The sequence below is a fragment of the Cebus imitator genome, unplaced genomic scaffold, assembly GCF_001604975.1.
Source record: "Cebus imitator isolate Cc_AM_T3 unplaced genomic scaffold, Cebus_imitator-1.0 Scaffold6, whole genome shotgun sequence".
Lineage (NCBI taxonomy): Eukaryota > Metazoa > Chordata > Mammalia > Primates > Cebidae > Cebus > Cebus imitator.
Genome location: NW_016107321.1, coordinates 9,403,123 through 9,425,350, shown reverse-complemented (window position 1 = coordinate 9,425,350; position 22,228 = coordinate 9,403,123). Strand labels below are relative to the sequence as shown.

Genomic DNA, 22,228 nt, shown 5'->3' with positions numbered 1-22,228 from the left:
GCGTGTCAATGTTCTTAGGGTTTGTCAAGCCTTTTATACTTTTTGCTTCCTCGTAATGGCTTTGTGTGTTTTTCCCTCGGTAATTGCTTCGTAAGTGACACTGGGCAGCTTTGGTGCAAGAGGCTATGGAGGAAAAATGGATAGGCTCAGTAGAAGTGTTTCAGGCAGAAAAAGAAAGAAAGGGACTTTGAACAGAAGCAAAAGGTATTTACTTTGACTTTCTTTCATCTTTCTAATGGTGAGGGATGCTCACTGGGAAGGGACATAAGAGCTCCACCTCTGCATTTCACCCATAAGAAAGGACCTGGTCAATGGGAGACCAAGTATCCCAAGCAATAGGCGACAACTCTGTGACCTGTGCTTTCCAACGCTCACCCCACCTTAGTCTCCAAAAATAAAACAACCCTGAAATCAGCCACCTGTGGAAAGCCTGCCTTTTCAGAATTCCATAGCCGATCTCAGAGACCAAACATACTTGAGTTTACTTTAAAAGACTTTATTAAATAGAAAGTCATTCTCAGTGAAATAACAAAAGTTCCGAACTTTCTTAGCAATAAATTTTTTTATAGGACTCATCCCACACAGGCTCTCCTTTTTTTTTTTTTTCATATGGAGTCTCTGTCACCCAGGCTGGAGTGCAGTGGCGGGATCTTGGCTCACTGCAATCTCTGCCTACCGGGTTCAAGTGATTCTCCTGCCTCAGCCTCCCAAGTAGCTGGGATTACAGGCATGCAACACCACAGCCAGCTAGTTTTGTATTTTTTTTTTTTTTAGAGATGGGGTTTCACCATGTTGACCACTCTGGTCTCAAATTCCTGACTTCAAGAGATCCACCCGCCTTGGCCTCCCAAAGTGTTGGGATTACAGGCATCAGCCACCGCGCCTGGCCACATTCTTGTAGATATAGTGGACAACCAGGTGTTTTGGGAGACCACTCTGGGACTGTGTTATGGGGTTGAGGGGTTCTGTGTGCATGTGGCCTGTCACAGACCTTAGTTGTCACATCGTTCCCAGGGCTGATCAGCCCAAACTCAGCCATGTCCATTTGCAAAGGGCTTGGGTCTGAGTGACAGTCACAAGGCTGGGCTCTCTGTGTACTCCTCATTTCCATGTTTCCCCAGGCCTAGGCTTCTCCTTAAGAATTCTTCAGTAACACATAGGGACCAGGTCAAAGAGGTCTGGGGCCAGTAGGAAATGGAGCTGCGCTAAATTTTGATAAACAATTTTAGAAAATGAATTGAGAAGCACTAGCCATCTGTGTTACTGCCAGAGCTCACACTCTCCAATCAAAGTTGGATGCTTTCAGGGGATTGCATCTCCAAAGCTTGTGCCATATCCTGAACATATCCATGAACACAGGCAGAGGACACTTTCACAAATACAATCTATATGTCTGTATATCCAAATCAATTTCCAGAGGATGAAATGGAAAAAAAATTATTTACCTATGTATTTATGGCCCAGAGCTCCTCTAAAAAAGAAAAGTGTACACAAGAATACAGGTTTAGCATATAGTGTAGCATGGTGAACAACTCAGTGTTGTGAGCCTGTGAGGCCCATCCACTGTGGTAGACTGCTGGCTTCACCATGTAGGTGGAGGTGGCAAATAACTTTTGCAACGGGGCACAAGTTATTTAACTAGAACCTAGATTACTGAGTATGTAAAATGGCAATAGTCACAGAACAACAGCTCATGAGGTTATCGTGAAGTTGAAAGGATATGCTTTACTGAAGCATTTAACACAATGTCTGGCAGACACATTATGTGCTCAAAAGATGTTAGCTGCTGTTGTTACTATCCTTGTTGTTTGTCGTTTGGAGGAGTTTAGAGAATGAAGACAATATATAATAGAGAAAAGAGGGGCATGGGCCTTGCCTGCCATGTGTTCCCATTGGTCACTCCCGTCACTGGGAAGAAGTGAAGCCAGACTTTACCTCCAGCACCAGTGTCAGGGCCAGCATCTCGGCATTCACCATAAAGATGTGCTCCACGAAGGGGAAGCCCCTCGCCGGGCTCAGTGTGTGTGAAACCCCCCTAGAGGCATTTTACAGGGAGCCAGTGGCTCACCTTGAGCATCGCCTCCTCAAGGAGAAGACCAGTGGCTTGCAGTGCCACCTGCCTCCTGCTGGGCAGCACACCTCTGTCCCCCACACAGTGCCAAAGAAAGAACAGGCAGAAGCTCGAAACCAGCAGGATGACAGAGACTCTGCATAGAGGGGGGAATCAGGACCCTTTTCCAAAAGGAGAATTTCTCTCTGTGAAAAGATAGACTGGTGTTTAGAAAACATATTACCTCCTCAATAAATGGTCACTCTTATTGTCCTGGTTTTTATTTTGTTTTTGTTAAGGGAATCTTGGATGAATACAATAGCCAATAAGAAGAAATAAAAGAAGAAATATTTTTTCTTAATGATAAGCCTGCCAAATGCGTAAAATTTCTGAATTAAAGTGATATAGTCATAAAATCGTTTTTCTGGTGAACCATTATAAGACCAAGACCAGGCTTTGTCAATCGTTCTTCATCCTTAAGACATTTTCTGAACGTCATTATCTTCAATGTTAACTATTTCATGACTATATTGCTACTTTGCCCTGTGGCTGAGGGCTGACCTCTTTTGGGCTTCCTTTTGGTCTAATTACAGTTAATAATCCTTGTTGGACAGCTGAAACATTCTTTTTTTTTTTTTTGGTCAGAGTCGCTCTATCCTCCAGGCTTGAGTGCAGTGGTGTGTTCTCGACTCACTGTCACCTCCACCTCCCAGGTTCAAGCAATTCGCATGCCTTAGCCTCCCAAGAAGCTGGGATTACGGGCACCGGCCGCCACTCCTGACTAATTTTTATATTTTTAGTAGACATGGGGTTTTGCTATGTTAGCCAGGCTGGTCTTGAACTCCTGGCCTCAGGTGATCTTCCCGCCTCGGCCTCCCAAAGTGCTGGGATTACAGGTGTGAGTTACCGCACCTGGCCTAAAACATTCTTTAATAGCAGAGTGATTCAATAAATTCTGGCCTATCCATACTATGGAATACTCTAAAGGCACCAAACAAAATTAAATAGAACATCAGGCATTGACCCTGAAGCTGCCCCAAGCTATGCTATAATGAAAAACAAAACAAATTGCACTTCCTCTTCCTTCTGCACACACACACACACACACACACAGACACACACACACCCCTATTATGCACACATGTGTATAGGCATATGCACATAAACGCATGGAAAAAAAGTGGAATGAGACATCTTCAACTGTTTAATGGTGAGCTTCTTAGGGAGCAAATTTGGGGAGGTATTTGGTTTGAGGAGGGAGGCGAAGGGAAATTTTAAAATGTTTATGCATTTCATTGGCCTCTTTTACAAGAAGGCTGTAGTCATGGAATCTGTGGTTAATAGATCAAGATATTAAAAATAGTAATACTGGTCACTTCTGCACAGGGCGAAGGTGAGGGCTGATGGGATATTGAGGTCTTTTGAGGCCCTCCCTCCAAGGAAAGACGAGAAGCACATGTTTCTTTGGGAGAGGCGCACACGGCGCCTCCTAAAGAGGCCAACTGATTGCCACAAGCTTGGTGGTTAGTAGAGATCATCAATTCCAGGATTAGCCAGAGCTCCAGTGTGAGGAAAAGGGAAAGTAAATAATTTTTCAGAGTAAACAGATTAAATTAAATGCATTTTTCATTCACTAGAAAAGAGAGCAGGCCCTTCTTCGTTTTATTAATATATTTAAGTAGAGTATGGATTTTTGCCTTTCTTGTCCTCTTTCCCTTGTTCCCACTGGCCCATGCTGTCTTTTTATTTGAATTATCTGTTTATTATATTAGGTTAATAACCCAAAGGCCATTTTGCATGGGACACACTATAAATACCCATTATCACGGTTACATATTATGCAGCTGATGAAGGAAGACAATTTATGAAGAAATGAGATTATCTCAGTTTTTCTATCATCTATTGTGTTGTAGTCGGAAGATTATATATGCAGTTAAGAAAATGAACCACATCTTGTGGTTGGCAGTTCTCAGTTCGGTCTGCACGGCTGTGATATTAGGGAGAACTAAAATGTGTAAGCCAATCTATTTATGTCAGCAAACTTCCCCCTCCCTTCCCATTCATACACACCTATTTCATTCATCATTTTGACAGTTTGCACAAGCAAACTGTCCTAATTTTTTTTCAAGAGCTCTTTTCACAAATTGAGTGCGATGTAGAATTAATCATACCCGTTAGGCAGGAGGTGAAGGACTGTATCACTAGGGGGCATTCCCCTCCCTCCCCGCCATTCGGCTTCCTCTATATTGCATCACAGAGAATTCTCAACCATCCTCAGCCTTCTCTCATTCCACCAGGGCATGGGGTTCTCAGCTGCCTTCAACTCAGTGAAGTTGGGCTCTTACTTCTGTGTTGAAAATATTTCTTTCATGTATTACAACTTTTTTTCCATTTTCATCACAGCAAGCCATCATTATCCTTCTTGCTATTTTGCCTTCTTTGGGAGTCCCCTCCTGACCATTCTCCCCCTTCCTTCCCATTCCCCACCCCCTCCCAGATCTTTAAAAATAAAAGATACTTGGAAACATAGAAATTTTAAGACATCAGCTTCAAATGGAAAGTACTACTTAGGACGCTTCCCACTAAGGAAGTGGCAGGCGTCTTACTGGTTTTGTGCTTGCATTTTACTTAGAAGTTTTCTAAAATAATGTGGCAGAGGAGAAGGGTAAAGGAGTTCTAGTTTGCAATGGTGATAATTGAGAAAACTTTGGTGCACATTTTTTACTGTAGACTTGAAACTTGAGGTTTGTGTCTAAAAATGTATGCCTTATGCCATCCAGTGTTTTATACATGGAGTAAAAAAAGAATCCCACCTAATGACAGTTAATCATTTAAGCTTAAAATTCCAGCTCTCAACACCTATGCCAGTTTTCCTCCCCTTTCTTATTACAAAAGAGAACAATCTGAAAACTGTAGTCCAGACCTAAAATTGTGAAGACGTTGTTAGAGAAATACGTAGTGCTTTGCTCTGCTGCATGTCAAAAATTGTATAGCTGCTGACAGTTTAGGGGAAGGAACAGTATTTGTATCTCAAAAGCATGTGGGTAGTTCTGACAAATAGTGACATAAGGCTAATGATAGCTGTACTCAAACCAACATAAAGTTGCTTTAAAAGAGAGAAACTTTCTAAACCTGGTCTCATGCCTGCAGATGCGAAGGAATTGGATCTGAAGTGTAATTTTCAGCTTAAACTTTCAATAGCATGAAAACCTCACTTCTTCCATGGAAGAGCTTTGAAGCGGAAATCAGAAACATGTGCTCAGGTTCTGATTCAGTGGTGAACCATCAGGTGGGTGACTTTGGACAAATCACTTCTGCTCCAACTACAGATGCTGACTTTCATGGTCCTGTGCAAAGCCAGGAGATCAGGACCTGTAAGTTATTTTATGATTCCACAATTTAGCTTCCTTTTGCCCATATGCCATTATTTCCACCCTTATTTTCAGCTGAGTTGTGTCCAAATAGTCCTTCACGTTTTTTATAAGCGATGAAAACAATGCTTTTATATTTCCTACTCCATGGTTTCTGTTTCTTGGAATAGAGATCAATGCCCCCGTTTTACGGTTTTGTGGTGGCTGCTTAGCGCTGACACAGCCTTGAGAAACCCCACAAGCAGAGCCCAGAATTGACAAGAGAATGCTGAGAAAGGAGGCAGTATTAAGATTTTGTGGGCTCCTGGATGGATTTTAAGATTTTTTGAAGTTCTTATAAGAATTTTTTCCTCTATATTCCTAGTAAAATAATTAGAATTTAGTAAAAATCATTGAACAATCTTTGTGGTTACATAAATAAAATCTTAGTATCCTTAAATTTTAAAGAAAATTGTCTACAGAAGCCATTGCTTAGACATTTATTCACTCATTCATTTAGTCAATATTTTTACTATACATATAGTTATCATATATTATATATGTGTATCTGTAAATTATGAAGATATCCAGAGAAGCTATGTTCAAGGAACTCACAGTCTGTTAGAGAAAATAAGATTATTTTGTGACTCTTAATACAGGAAAGACAGATGCCATCACAGGAGGACAGCAAAGGAGTGGTGGAGGTGAAGAGAAGGGGAAAACTGACCGCGAGTCAGGTGTGATGAGAGTGAAACTCATGTCTATGAGCAGGACTTAAAATATTGGTTGGGTTAGTAAGTGAAAGGAATTGAGACACACTATCCACCACCGTCTCCCTGTGAAACACAGAGTGACTTCTGGTGTCTGGAAACCATGAAGCAGTGAGCCACCTCTCTAAGTGGGTTTTACTCGGTACGCAGCAAGAGGGAAGCAAGAACTTAGGGTGGCTGAAAAGTCATAACGAACCAAAACAAAGCATTGCTGTGAGGTCCAAATATCCCAAACAGTCACTGTGTTGCTTGCTTTGTTAAATATATTACAGTGTAGAGGCGAGAAGATGAGCTTTGGTGCCAGAAGGACCTAGATCCAAACTCTAGTTATAGTCTTATTTAGCTCTCTGTGGGTCAGGGACCTCATCAGTATTGAGAATACTACCTCTCTGAATGAGCTAGTATGAGCATTCAGTAAGATGACTCTATCACTTCTATTAGCTTTGTGACCTAGCTTCAGTCTTCTCATCTGTAAAATGGGAATAAAAATGTTAAGTACGATGGAAAGATGGTATGAGATAATGCATGTAACCTCCGCCTCCCAGGCTCAGGCAATTTTTCCTGCCTCAGCCTCCTGAGTAGCTGGGATTACAGGCGCCTGCCACCATGCCCGACTAATTATTTTATTTTTAGTGGAGACAGGGTTTCATCTAATATTTCCATATTATTTGTCTTCTTTGGCATTAAAACTCTCTGTTGGACATGGATTGTTATTTCTCCATTATGTGGATCAGGAAACTCAGCTCAGAGAGGCGAACTGGTGCACTGCGGGCAGTACCTCAGTCAGCGTGAAATCAGGCATGTTCCTTGATGAGAGCAAAATTCAGGTGCACATTCTATGAGCGGGAATCCCACGGTCTTCCTACAGCACTGCACTAAGGCTGCGGGAGGAGCTGGGGGTCACGTCTACCACGTGTTGGTTTTGTCGTGGAAAGAGCCAGATTAACCTGAGTCTGAATCCCGATTCTGCCTTTGATGACCCATGTCTTTTCAGGAAAATCACTTTAATCTCTCCAAGCTTCAGGTTCCTTATCTGGAAAACAGGCCTTTTGTTATTTACTTTTTAAGGTTGTTGGGGAGATTAAAAAATTCAAATGAGAAAATGTATGTCAAGCACCTGTCATTGGGAAACTCATGAAGTAGCTAGCTCCTGTTTCTTAGTTGGCAGAGCCCCAAGTTTAGAGATTTTCTAGCCTGCGTTGCCTGGGATGTTTCACAGAATACAATTTCTTGGTAGGTGTTAGGTGAGAAAAGGCTCTGCAGCTAAATAAGCTTGGGAAAGATGGATGAAACAAAATGGAATGAGGCTCTTTTCTGCAGAACTTTTTTAGAGACAGAATCTTGCTCTGCTGCCCAGGCTGGAGTGCAGTGGTGCGATCATGGCTCACTGCCTTGAACTACCTAATGTTTCTTTTCTTTCATTTTTTTTTTTTTTGTAGACATAATGTCTCCCTATGTGGCCCAGGCTGGTCTAGTCTCAAACTCCTGGCCTCAAGGGATCCTCCCACTTCAGTCACCCAAAGTGCTGGGATTACAGGTGTGAGCTGCCGCGTCCCGCCCCTGCAGAGCTTATTTAATGGCTAGTTGATGATGCCTTCTGCAGTGGGATGTTGCAGAAGCGTTGCTTAAGGTCCTTTGACCACAGAATTCTCTTTAGGGGATCAGGTCAGGTGACAGATGTCCCACGGTTCACACATTGAGACCTGGTGGTTAAGTCAAGTGTCCCGCCTTGGACACAAAAGGACACTGTGGACAAAGGGTTAAGCAGAGAAATACACAGGACTGGGGCAAGCACCAAGCTCGCCTGACATCCTCACTCCTCCTGCATTCATATGACTTTGGGTTCTCAGGGCTCCTTGCGTAACATTGCTCTAGTGCCTGCTAAGAGGGTCGCAGTATCGGATGGAGTGTCTAGATATGACAAAGGAGGGAAAGAAATTCTAGAGACATCTAGTTGGAAACTTACAAGATATGACAAAAAGGAAATTCAGCGCAGGGTGGCCACCTCAGAGCAAGCCAGCCAATAAATCCCAGTTGTGACTTCTTGCTAGGACTGAGTCCACAAGAGGTAGGCATTGAACTGCACGCCTGCAACCATAGTCTGAAGCTAGAGAGACTAGGGAGAGGACGCCTGTTAATATCGTGAACTGCGGCCCGGTCACATAGCCATTTGCAGCCTGTCCATATTTTATTGAGATGAGCAATTACATGTCCTGTAATGGCAATGAAGCAATAAAATTTATGTCTTGTCATCTTTAACAAGATTAGGCATAACCCTGCTCATAAATGTAAAACTGAGTGGAGATTTTTAAGAACATAAGTATAGTTAAGGATCCTTGAGTTCATCCCTCATAGTTAATTAAAATCCTCCCCAAGAATCGGCAGATGATAGATATAAGGACACTGAACCTTTTAATCCGCGGAAGGGTGAACTAACGATTTTTCCATACCTTGCTCAGCTTCAGCGGGGTCTGTGCCTCACTACATTTGTACCATATGGATTTCAGAAGAGCAGCGAAGGGAGTGACTCCGATCCCCGCGGCAATGCACACACTCACTGGGTAGTGAAACACGTCCGTCAGGGCAGCTCCGAAGGGCCCGTCCACTGCCAGCCTGGAATCACAGAGGAGTGCAGCCTATTTGACCTTCAGAACACCTTGTTTGTGAACCCCAGACCGTCCGGAGCTGGTGCTTTTTAAAGGACGTGTTTGCCAGTGTGTGCAGAGAGGTTGGCTCTGTGCCTGAAAATGCCCTATTTGGAGAGCCTGGGGTTAGCATGAGGATTTCCAGCTCTGCCTCATGGGAGACGACCAGGTTGTCCTGGCCCAGGCACCGTTCATGCAAGGACAAAACCTGGCATCTCTCGCTATAGCGCGGGACTCTTCTGTGTGACATGCTCTCTTTACAGTTCTTAGAAGCTTGTTTTGGCTCCAAGAATCAGTGAGGCTGCTGGAAGGGCTAATCTCTCTTCTCACCCCAGCTGCCATCAGAGAGAAAAATGTGGAAGCATCAAGGTAGCTTAGCAGGCTTCTCCTTCCTCTTCCTAATGTCATTCTCCCTGTTTCCATTTGGTCACACATCTGAGTCTGCTGATGTAATTTTAGCCCAATGGAAGCCATTCATTTGGAGTAAGTATAATTTTGAAGTCATTTGCCAGTTATGTGGAACTTCTAAAACCCATTGTTTTAGGTTCTTCTGACTCAAAATCTGTAGTAATTAGGCCTTGGGTGGCACTGGTATTTGTCTTTGTTTAGCAAATTTTACTTATGAAGAATAAAGTATATTCATTGAATAAAGAAGAGGGTCCTTAGCACGGTCCTAGGTACACTGGCCCCTGAATTCTTCTCCATCTCTCATCACCGGTCCTCACACTGGCTTTTCTTCCACTTCCTAAAATATTAAATACACTGTGCTCCCTTCTGCCATGGGGACTTTGCATGTGATACCCTTTTCCTCGGGAATAATCTTCTCCAGTTTCTTCCCTCTCTCATTAGTTGGTTAATAATTACTCTTTTGGTAGGTCTTATTCCAATCATTCTTTCCCTGTGGAAGCCTTCTGGAACCCCTCAGCTTAGGTGAAATCCCCTCTGATATAATTCATAGCTCCACATTCCCCTCCCCTCTAGTCCTCATCACAGCTGTAATTTTATGATTTATTGGTGTGTGTGCATGATCTGATTGATGTCTGTCTTGAGCTATGAGGTCTATGAAAGCAGGAGCCAGGGCTGTCTTTGCTCACTGCTGTAATCCCAGCACTCTCTGACATGAAGTTGTTCAATAACAATTGGTTGAATAAATTGTAAAGGGAATGTTTAAAATATTTCAGTCAGCAGAATGTATTAAATAACCTCAACTATTCCAAAAGCACACATTTACATATGAACAAAGATATGCTAATTCAAAGGTTTCTGAGTTATTCATAACCATTCCCTAAGGGGTGTCTGTTGAAGGCACCAGAGGTTGGCCCATTTGGGCTTTACTATGTGTTCATGAAAGTTCAATTGCATTTATTTTAAACTATTCTATATGCCAGACTTCCTAATAATTCAAATGAACTCTCCTGAAGTTAATCTTAATTAATACGGCTTTATTACATATTGATATATGGAAATGGAAGAATGAAAATAAAAGGTCATTAACCAGAAATGGTTAGTATCTTAGCCCACTGTAGATTATTTCATAAATGATTAGATAAAGGAAATTGAGAGAGACAGAAAGAGAGAGAGAAAGAGAGAACCTGTCCATAGATTAAAATGTCTTATTGTTCATTTCTTAAAAACAATTAGTCATATTGAGGATTTATTTGACACTGATTTAAAAAGATACCAATTAAATCCAAAGAAGAATTTTGTCATGGTGCCACAGAAATATACAATAAACAAATTTCTATATTTTTAGAATTGAAACTCAAAGCTACAGAAGAAAATATTTAGTCTAAGTTTCCTGCTAACGCAGAAATCCTCCTGCCACTTCCCTGAGAGACGATCACATTCCAACATGAAATTGCAGGGCACCTTGCTCCATTTAGGGACAATTCTAAGTATTAGACCATTTTTTTCTCACATCTTGCTGAAATCCGTCTTTGACAACTCTCACCTTTTGCCTTTCTGAGAAACACTTTCCAGTTCTTTTTCCTTTTCTGCATCTCAGGGCTTTAAATAGTTGATCATAGCTATCATGACACCCCAGTTGTTCTTTTTTGGGCCCCAATTTCTCCATTTCTCCTATCTTTAACAATCGGAATCGGCTCCCTTTGCATAAATTCTTGTTTATCACATTTGCACAGCTCTCCCTGCCTTGATTTAGACACATCATTTCTAATATTGAGGCTCAGACAATGATTCGTCTTGCCTGCATCCATGTCCTCTGGGTCCTTCCTGGGTAGGTCAGCAGCACCCCACCCTACCCCATTACACTCCATTCTTATCTCTCTGAACAGACCACATTTACTCCTCTAACAGACACTTCCATTGCTACCTCCGCAGTAGGTGGCCATTCCTGTCTTTCTAATAGTAATAGTAGCTAACTCTTTGAGCACTTACCATGTACTAAGTCGTATGTTAAGTGCTGATATGGACCGTTATGTTTGATCCTAAACAAAGCCATGAGTACTACGATTGTCATCTTCATGGTACAGATGAGGAAACTGAGGCAGGGTGTTGCATACATTCTCCAAGATCATACCCAAAGTTGGGCTTTGAACCCAGGTCGTCTTACACTGCAGACGCCAGCTCTGGGCACAGGATAACTTGCTGATAAACTCCATCAGCTCTGGGAAATTCCTCTGTTTTCCTTCAGAAGGTCCAGTCTTTTCAAAGAATTCACATTTTTCTCCCTTTTTCTTGGGCTTAGAGGAAGAGGTTTGCTTGCTCTTTTTTTGGGCTTGCTTCTCCACCTGGGCTTCTCACTCACAAATTCCAGGGGCTGGATTAAATTTGTCTGGGATCCCAAAGCAGTAAAATGATATGGTGCTCTCTCCAGTATGGTAAATTTAATTCAAAATTAAAACTATGTAGAGCTGTAAATTCATCCAGGGAAGTTCAATAACATTCTGATTCTTTGTATGTTGAAGATTTAAACAAATTTTAGGTTTTTACAAGGCTTTGCCACTAATACATATACCTACATATATATAAGGCAGAGGGCACAACAAATTAGTGAATGTGGGGAAGCAGCTCTGTTTATAACAACTCATCTTTATTGAACCCATAAATACTTACTGAGTGACCGAGAGTCAGGGCCTGTTCTAGGCCCTGGGGATGGTAAAGTGAACCAAACAGACAAAGTCCCTTTTCTCACAGAGCTTCCATTCTAGTGTGGGAAGATAGACAGTTAACAAACAATCAAGCAAATATTGAGCATGCCAGGTGGTGGTAGAAAATAAAGTCAGCATGCAGCATCAGGGCAACTGAGTGAGTGCTTGGGTTGTCGTTTCCTGTGCAGTGGGAAGGAAAGGCCTCACTAGAAGGAGACGTTTGAATAGATACCTGAAGTTAAAGAGGATGCCGCCCAGCAGAGATGTGGAGAAGGGCATTCCAGGTGGAGGGAACAGCAATGGCAAAGGCACTGAGGACTGCATGCTCGGTGTGTGTGAACAAGAAAGCTGGAAGACCTAAGCCCATGAGGGAGCAGGAAGTGGAACAGATGAGCCCAGGGAGGCCCTGGGGACCCTGTTGGGCCTTGCAGCTGACGATGCGCTCCAAAGACAGAAAGCATATCAGCTACTGAGAAACCAGTACCACGTTCTTGTTGGGGGTCTGGCTGAAATGCCATCTGGTTTGTGAAGGGGAAGGGTGGTTGACAGAGCAGATAAGCATATACACACAGGGCAGAAGCCAGGTGGCAAAAAGGATGAAGGCTTTTGTCTTGGTGATGCCAAGGGGAGAGAAGGGATTGGTACAGCAGTTAGACACCATGCCCTGTGTGGGGTGTGTGTATGTGTGTGTGTGTGTGTGTGTGTGTGTGTGTGCGTGCGCTGGCAAGGTGGGGGGTGGTTCATGGGGGTAGGGATGCTGTGCGGGGCATCTACTTTTATTTCTGATTTTGAGCATTTGTACAACCTTAAACTTTTATTACTTTCCTTCCTTTCCATTATAAAAAAGAAAATAGGTGTTGTCATCTGATTTGGGGCCCTGGCTTGAGCAGATGATGTTTCTACTTGGCTTGCATCACACCGTTCTTCAGGACCAGTGTTTGGAAAGAGGCATGTGATTCTTCCTACCCACTAGATACAACCCAGCCCAGGGGTGCAGTTATAGCTCAGCAGCATGTGAAATGAGGGAAAGCAGGACAATAAGCTGATTACATTTTCTGTCTCAAATTTATTACGGTACCTTGTTTGTCACCAAATAATATTTGTCAAATTAAATGAGATAAAGAATCCATATTGTCTCCAGGGCTTCATTTATTCTTTTGTCAGATCTTTCCTTTGCATGCACTGCATGTCAGATACGCAATTCTGAGGAGGAGGGACCACGTCCTGCCCTCAGGAACTTCCATTCAGTGTCTCTACCGAGCTCCCTACCAAAGTGCTCATGGCAGTGGCTGTATCTTGGTAGTTCCTGATGCCCTCCAAAGATGGTACAACTAGGAATCTCTTGATGCCTCTTTTCAAATGTCAAATTCTTCCAAAAATGCTTTTCTCATCTTTTTTTTTTTTTTTTTTTTTGGTGTCCCTGTTATTTCAGAGCCCTAAACATGGGCTTTGTACGCTTTTGGGTAGTCCTTCATGAAGAGTGGGAATTGACCTGAAGCCATTGTTTACCCAACAGAGCCAAGGAGTCATCATTTACTTGTCATGTGCCCAGGCTTTTCCTTCCTTCCTTCCTTCCTCCCTCCCTCCCTCCCTCCCTCCCTCCCTCCCTTCCTGCCTTCCTTCCTTCCTTCCTTCCTTCCTTCCTTCCTTCCTTCCCTCCTTCCCTTTCCTTCTTTCCTTTTCTTCCTACCTTCCTTCCCTCTCTCCCTCTCTCCCTCTCTCTCTCTTTCTTTCTTTCATTCTTCCTTTCCTTCTTTCTTTCTTTTTCTTTTACACGGTCTCATTCTGTCACCCAGGCTGGAGTACAATGGTGCGATCTTGGCTCAATGCAGCCTTTGCCTCCCAGGTTCAAGCTATTCTCCTGCCTCAGTCTCCCAAGTAGCTGGGATTACAGGCATGCGCCACCACACCCCGCTAATTTTTGTATTTTTAGTAGAGATGGGGTTTTGCCATGTTGGCCAGGCAGGTCTCCATCTCTTGACCTTGTGATCCGCCCGCCTTGTCCTCCCAAAGTGCTGGGATTACAGGCATGAGCCACAGCACCTGGTCCTGAATTATACTTTTTATACACATTCTCAAATTTAAGACTCGGGCTCAAACTCACCATCTAATAAGGATATTACTGAATCTGGTAGTGTGTTGGCACATTAAGATACCTTATTTTTTATAATATTGTGATTTATACATGAGAGAAATGGGCACGAACCTTGGCAGGCTCCAGGGCTCCTGGAGGGCCTGTCCCTCTGCCCCAAAGGCCTCCAGTAGCGCTGCCGTCCAGTCTCCTGCTACCCGGATGTGCACGCTGAAGAAGTCTTCCTGGGGGGCAGAGGTAAGGGTGAAGGGGTGCCACTCCAGCGAGGATATGGCCGGGCACTGCATCAGGATGTACTGCCCTGGTGCCATTTTAAAGCCACGCTTTTTCATGTGAAGTTCCAGGACTCCAGAGGGGTGGCTTATCACCTACGTGAGAGCAAGAGAATTGTTTGCCTTTGTCCTCAAAATAACAAAGAAACAGCTTCCATTCCATTAAAGGTGTTCAAAATTTTAGATCAGCTTGTTTGAAGTGTAATTGACGTATTCCATCTGCTATTAGCGCCCAATGATATTTGCCACCACGTTCACATCTGTGTTTGCAACTCCAGCAAGAATGACTTCCATCTCCTTCAGAGGGCAGCATGTGAAATTGGTGCACCCAGGTGCAAGTGGTGCCCAGCCTGTGAGTCCATGTCTCAAATGGTCGGGCTTTCCTCAGCACAGCCAACCAGACCCAAGGGAGTAGAAGTTTACATAGTGTTACGCTTAGGGTTGATAAAATAGTCACCACATTATCTCTGCGTTTTTAACATCTGGGAACATTTTGTTACCTTTTTCAGTGATCTGCATCTTTTCTCAGTGTCTTGTGAATGAACCCTCTTATTTTTTCAGGCTAAGTTTAAAACAATTTTCAAACTCACTTCAAACTCTTTTCTTGTTTTCTTTTTAATTGAGTTTCATCCCCTGTTCTGTCTTCGCTCTGGGTTTTAGATGTAGGGAAGCATTGTGGAAGGGTTCTAGTAGTGTTTATAAAAGCTTTATGACTTGCTATTTATCAGAGGGAAAGAGCTCATTTCCCTTCTTAGATTTCCATCTTGTTTCCTGAAAAATCTCTCCAGGTCCTCCTGTCTTGTTCTGTGACAAGAGGTATAAGGGAACAAAATCTAGCATCTAGATACTGTGACAGTATTTTTCCATTCAAAAGAGAATTTCACGGCATTTTAATCATTGGTTCTAAGCTTCCCCTCTCCCTACTAGTATCTGTTCTGACACTGCTGTTAAATGGTCTCCCTAGTAACAGCTCGAGTAGCTTTCCAGAAGTTTTACAGTCTGGCTTTTGATACAGCCTGACATCCTTCGGTGCTTAACTTAAAAACAGCAACATAGAAACAGCTTAAAGCAGAAATAGGAAGCAATTTCTATACATCTGCTTTCATGAAGGCGATTACAGAGATACAGAATTCTGTTAAAATGGTATTAGCAAAGTGGGATAGGCTTGGCAAATGGAGAATTTCTTCTTAGACGTTTCAAAAACGGGGGGAGAGTATTTGACACCTTTTCACTCTCCTAGACATGCATTTTTTTGGTCTTGGTCTACCCCTTCCCATCTTCCTCTATCAAGAGGTAAACATTGTGAGGATGTAGAGCTGTGACTATGGGGAGCAAGACTGAACAATGCTACCAGGAGCATGCTGCTCATGAAGGTAGAACTCCAGGCACATCCTTCCCCTCAATTTTTCTTCCCCACAGTGGCCCCTCTTGCTCTGAACCTTATGGTGACTGTTTCCCTTTCCTCTGCTTGGTAGTCCTCAGTGAGGGTGTGTAGATTTGAACACCTTACTTGTTTGCAAAACTCGTGTCTTTACGTGGTGAAGGGAGTGATTATTCTTCAAGTCACTATGACCCGTGGAAAGCACACTCACTCTCCCTGCACTTTCCCCTAGAGAGAAGCCAGAATAAAGAGAGGTGGGTAATTCCAGTGCTGTACAAGAAACCTTTATCAGAATTCTGTGTACCGTCTGGAGCCCTGATCCCTGTCTTCAGCAAAATTAGTCATACTAAAAGATGCTCAGGATACAAGCAGTTACTAGAACAGAAGATGAGCCTCTAAATTACAGACAGTTTTGCAATAAAAATGGCAAATTAAAAACTTGGGCTAATAAAAAATGTTCATCTACACTCAGGCTTTTATTCAGACATAAAGCTACATGCATACCTTGGTAATGACAACTTCTTGTTGAAATCGCCAGAACCTAATGATTCTTTCGCATGCATACAAGACCACAGGGCCTAAAACCCATTTCCAAGCCTGCAGAGAGTAGCAGAGACAGAGAAAAAGGAAATGAAAACAGAAACCAAATATTTTCCATTTGAACCAAATCAATATATAACATGATGGGGTTTAGACATTTTTCCTTTAACTTTGGGCCAGTTATCAGCAACAAAGATGTCTCTTTGTATTATATACCATAACATTCAATTATTTCCTGAAGTGTACAAGCTTATTTAAGAGATTAAACTCTTCTATATTGGTTTTTATGCTTACTTGATCAATGATGCCTTTATGTAATTAGAAATAATTGAATTTGCAAAAAATAAAAAAGCAGATTGATGTTTATGTTACATATGATAGGGTCGTAAATGCTCCCCAACTCAGCTGAAGTCAAAGCTTTACTTTACATTACTCAGCCAACACAGGACATAAGAGATTACATTTTCAAATCCCAAATAGTAAATTTTGGGGTCTAGAATGCATTGCAGCTAGAGGATCTGCCTGAATAAAAACAGAAATACACACACACACACACACACACACACACACACACACAGAGTTATCTGGAGTAAAATATAGAGTTAGCTTCTTGACACCTTAAATTTAAGTTTATCTAATCACAACAAAAGGCTCAATAATTGTCTAGAGAATTGCGATGGTGAAAATGTTCATTTTAAATAAATCAGACACTGTGTTAACTATGAGGAGTATAATGTGCATCACTGATGATCAATTTACCAGCAGGCTAATGCACCAGGCGCTCTATACAACATAAGGCGTCTTCCTCAGTAAAAGGGAAGGAATGGGAACTTAGAATTTTTGAAGCGTGCAATTTGTACTGAACAATCCCATGAGGCATATGTATTACCTTGATTTTACAGAAGAAGGAGCCAAGACTCAGTCAGATCAACCAAATCGTCCAAGGTCATGAAGAGACGAAGGTATCTGGTAGAGATGTGAACTCAGATATGCCTGACCACCCAGCCTGAGTTCTTTCCAGGACCCCAGGCTACCTCCTGTGTGTGTTGCCCTTTAATGGGGATCCTTTCTGTCCCCAGCTAAAATAGGTACTGAGGCTTGTCTTTCCAAAACATTAGAAACTCATGAACTCATTGAATTTTAGGATATTAAATGCTCTTGGAAATCTACCGTAACTCTTTTCTTTCTTTTAAAAATCTTTATTGTTTTAAATTGACAAATAGTAATTGCATATATTCACGAGGTGCATAGTGATTTTTTGATACATGTATCATGATAAGGTCAGGGTTAATTAGTCTATCCTTCTTCTCAAACACTGATCATTTGTTTGTTTTGGGAACATTCAACATCCTCTAATTCTTTTAGAATTAAAAGAAGGAAAATCCTGACATTCTGGGAATGGGTCTGAGTTGCCTGGAGAGTCTGAGGCGGACCAGAGAGAGCCAGGGTGAGAACTCAAGCCTTTTTGTGTGTCCCTACATTTCCTCCTAGGCTTTCTAAATTCATGACTTTACTCCCTGAATACTATCTGGGGGGCAGGAAGGGTGTCTCGGTCTTTGGAGCTCAGACATTCACATTCACCACCCTTCACCCACTGACTCATTACTCAGTGCTCCGTGACCAGTACTCTGGCTCCATTTCTTCTGTTGATAGGTCACAAGACTTGTAGCATTATTTTTACTCCCTTTGAGTTGCTTTTCTTGTTTTGTCTATTTCTTTTTGTTGATTTCTGGATCTCTTTGCATGGTACCTCTTCTTACCTACATCAACCCTCTCTGTTTTTTTTCCCGGGGGGCTCGTGGCCTCATAAAAGCTAGATTTATGCAGGCAACGCAAGGCAATCTGACCCACTTATTTTTTTCTGCCTCAGTGGGGCCCAGCAATGTGTTCAGAACAGCAAAGAGAATAAACCTTTTGTCTCCCTACGCAGTGGATGGGGTAGTAAGGATGATCAGAGTAAGGGAAAACTAAGAAGCGTCCCTGGAAGGATGGGGTTGAGCCGAGCAAAGGAATCCTTAGGTCTCATGCTTGAATGAAACAGAAAGCTTTTTGAGAATTGCTCTGAATGTTTACAGAAAGGAGAGCAAGAATGCAGTTCTTTCTATACGGGATAAAAGAGATATTTGCAAAGACACTCACGTAGTCTTCATATATTTTTACAAATAATCTTCTCCATCCGTTTTAGAGAGTTTGGGGCATCACACATTTCATTTTGGTGATGTCAAATCAGACATAGTCTCTGATTTTTTCCACATTGATGAAATGTAATGGATTATTTTTCTTTGCATGGCTCAGGAAGGACAATGTAAGCTATTCATTCCCGACTCCATCTCAACCTGAGTATATCCCTTGTTCCAGGAGGAGGTAGCCAGTGTAGTCACCTGTGATGTGCCCAGAGCCCCTGGAAGTCAGGGCCTGATGGAGAGATGGCCAGGGATTAATATTAGGAAATGTCCTCACAGTGATACCCAGGACAGGCAAGAGTGGGTCAAGACAAGGAGGCCCTGCCTCAGAGCAAGAGGGATGTGTGTCAAGGTAGATGCTGGGCTGGATGTCTGAAGACCTGGATTCTGGCCTGGGGCCACCACCCCTCACTCTGTGCCATGAGGCACATCTTGGGATTTATTATGGTCATAATTTTCTGTTTTGTAAAATGGGATCTAGCTGGAGAAAATTATTAATTAGGTTCCCTTCAAGCTCTTTAACACTTTGGGCCTTATTCACGGACGTAAATAGAACATTGGGGCTATGTACTTGTAGCTAGCAGCAGAGTGTTGATGAGATGGGGGTTATGGAAGCCAGAGATTCAGAGCAAATGCTGTGGGCTGTGGAGGAGGAAATTCATGGCCATAGCGTTAGGGGCTCTGGTTCTTAGACGTGGCTTGACTGGGAGCGCATTTTGTGACCATAGGTAAGACACTGAAACTGCTTGGTCCTCAGTTTCCCCAGCTATTAAACAATGGGTCAGAACTGTTTAGCATCTAAGTTTCCTTAATGCTAAAATACTCCGTGGCTTCTTGGCTTTATTTTCTTTTTCTCCAAGAAGTACTCAAAAGTCACGCTACAGTGAGTATTTTATGATAGAAATAAAACGATGTTGATTCAAAAGCAGCAATAATGAAACTTGTTTCCTCCACTTTCACTCCTGGTTTTTCATTCCTACCAGAAAATAAGAACACGCTGGCTTTGATTTTATTTTATGTGTGTGTTTATGAATAGCGTCTTTTTCTAGACAATCAGATCTCCCGGGGCAGGCCCCACGTCTCTGAATCCTGTCTTCCTGCATTGCCAAGCAATGCACCAAGGCACTCCATGAAAGTTTGCTGAATGGACTCTACCTAGGTCAGGGCTTTCTCCTTTACCACTCACAGCCTTTCCTAGTAATTGCAAAGTGTCAGCCTTACGGTTATGATGAGTTGATGCTGTAGTTAAATGACATAAATGTTTCTTTAGCCTGGGATGACCAGGCATCTTTTGAGACTGGATTGCTGGAGCAGCAAACTGGGAATCTAGATCCTATATGTGTCAGTGCAATTGGGCTGGCAAGGGAGAGTGAGACAAGAGTAGGGGAGCAGGGGCTGCCAGGTATAGTTGGTTTCTATGATCAGTTCTGATTATACGAGGTGAGGTACAAAGCATTCTCTGCCTTAACATTGGGAACAGCGCGCCATGGAAGGAGAAATGATACACATCCTGTTGATCAGAGCACTGCGAAAATGCCCTGAGTTAAAAGAGGCAAGGAAGGAGAGATGGAGCCTTGCAGAGACCGAGTAGGTGTGGCGCAGTGAAGCGCAGGAACCCTTCCTTGTCCTTGGGATGCCTTTCGGATTCAGTGTCTATGTGACATCAGAGAGAAGACCGTCCAGTTCAGCCAAGCGGTAATTGCACAGCCCACACACGCTTTGAATCAGGATCCACTACAAATAATGGGAGACAGTGACACCCTGAGATTGGGTGTGCAAGGAAGTAGAGCAGGGGAGAGTTAGAGAGAGATGGGTAAGGCCCCCTCTTAATGATAATTAATGTCAGTGAACGCTGCTGGGCGCAGGCCCTGGTCTGTATTCATGAGGTGCGGGGGAGTATCGATTTTTTTTTTATGGAGATGCTGCAGCTGAAAATTTTAGAGAGGTATTCATGTTCCTCATTAATATGCAGGTTGGATGGTGGCTACTGAGAGCTGAGTTTAAGACAGAGACAATCTATACCGGTCATTAAAAGAACCACAGTCTAATAGGCACATCTATTCTGGTTCTCTCGGTTTTAAACATTCCTCCTAGTACTTTCACCCTTAAAATCCAGTGCTTAATTTCATATATTTGAGGGCTTTTTAAAAAACAACACAATCACTTATGTTCTTCATATGTTGATGACTTAATTTCCTAAATCTTCATCATTTACATACTATTATACCCTGATATTCCAAGCTTTAAGTTATAAATTTTGGGGCACTTATTTTCTCCTACTTTTTATCTGTCAGCTGCATTTATTTTCTTTCAAGCATCACTTGGTTGTCCCAAAGGTTTGCACTGTTCTGAGATGCCAGAGGAGACCAGCAAGGTCATTATTTCTCTTTACCTATGCTACCAACCGTCCTGGTACCACCTAGCCAGGAAATCTGGCTTTTGAGATCTGTGGCCATTATCATCTACACAAATTAATTAAGTAGCTTCCTGGCTAACATCATTCATTATTTCAGTTACAGGAGCTTAATTAGAACAAGAAATAAATGTACTTGACACCCTAAGTTTTTGATCCCCAAAGCTGTAGAAAGAAAGATGGCAAGCTTATAAAGAAGCCTGAGCCTCATTTGGCTGTTCCTTGACCTAGATTTGAGCAGGGGTGCTGTTAATTCTCAGATTGCGGCAGCAGTTATGCAGACAGGTGGCCAAGGATGGCAGGGAGAGCAGAAAAGGGTGGTGGGGCCCAGGCTGACCCCTCCAGGGACATCATTGTGCTGTTATGAATTCCCACAATATCAGACACTCGTATTTAAAGGTAAGGAAAAGAATACATTTCAAAGCTGAACTTAGTGCTTTTGGCAGTAAACCTCTTTAAAAATTATCCGTAACTTGATTTCTCCATTAGCACACTTAATAAAGAGTTGGCTTTGTCTAGTGGTGAAATGTGCTTTCTTTTTTCTAGCCTATAAAAGCTCTATATTTTAACTGTAGAGAGACAGTTATTTTTAAAAGCTCCTGGGTTCGTTCTTACCGAGGGTTCCTTGCCAGAAAATTGAGGCACCGGGCATTGGGCCGCTGTCTGCCATTCTGCATAGTGGTCTCTACAGAAGGTGACGTTGTGCAGAGAGAGACTGTCTTGGGTTTGGCCACGAACGATCCGACTTGTTATTCAAGAAAAGCAAAACAAAACAAAAAACCAAACACGTCAAGCTGATTTTGAGCCGTCTTGTTATCCTACAGATAGACATTCTACAGTGAGCTCTGAAATAACACCCACTTCTTCAAACTTGGGCTGCCATTCATTTCCCCCAGCTTCTTTAAAAATAAGCATTTAAGAAGCTTCGAGTAACTTTGAAGATCCCAGAAAAGAAGTGCCCCTCTGTGGTATCCTGTGTTAAATTGAAAGTGTCTATATGGGAGAATTCATAATGAAGGGAAATTGTTTGAACACATCCTTTTGTAGACTGTTGAATTTAATTAGGTTTCATCTTGTCCTGATTGCTGATTTGGGCTAATTGGCTAACTTCGTACTATTTGGTTCTTTTGCAGATTTATTTAACTTCTACCCTTCTTAGCTTGTTTCTGAGTGCTTAGAAGTCTTCAAGTGAAGAAGTCAAAAGAAGTGCCCTGAATACTGGTATTTTTTTCCCCCTAATGACCACCAGCAAGCCAGTGTTTAACTTGGTCAAAATAGGTCACAATGGAGTGTGTCTTCAAGATGGTATCGATACATTTAGGAATGAAAAGGGAAGGCAGTCTTAATGAATGGAGCACCGGGCAGAGTCCTATAGGCCTGCTGCATTAGATTTGCTGTGAATGCGCGTCCTATAGGCCTGCT

The 22,228-nt window shown here is 42.6% G+C and overlaps 1 protein-coding gene across 1 annotated transcript in view; it reads right to left on the bottom strand.

The window, feature by feature from the left end:
- NOX3 (NADPH oxidase 3) overlaps window positions 1-22,228 on the bottom strand; it is a 59,754-nt gene that overhangs the window by 19,387 nt on the left and 18,139 nt on the right. Inside the window, exons 7-10 of the mRNA XM_017537834.1 lie at window positions 21,422-21,551; window positions 16,175-16,267; window positions 14,132-14,385; window positions 8,621-8,783 (exon numbers count right to left, since the gene is read on the bottom strand). Of these exons, the coding sequence (XP_017393323.1) occupies window positions 8,621-8,783; window positions 14,132-14,385; window positions 16,175-16,267; window positions 21,422-21,551 (640 nt within the window). The remainder of the gene's footprint in view (window positions 1-8,620; window positions 8,784-14,131; window positions 14,386-16,174; window positions 16,268-21,421; window positions 21,552-22,228) is intronic.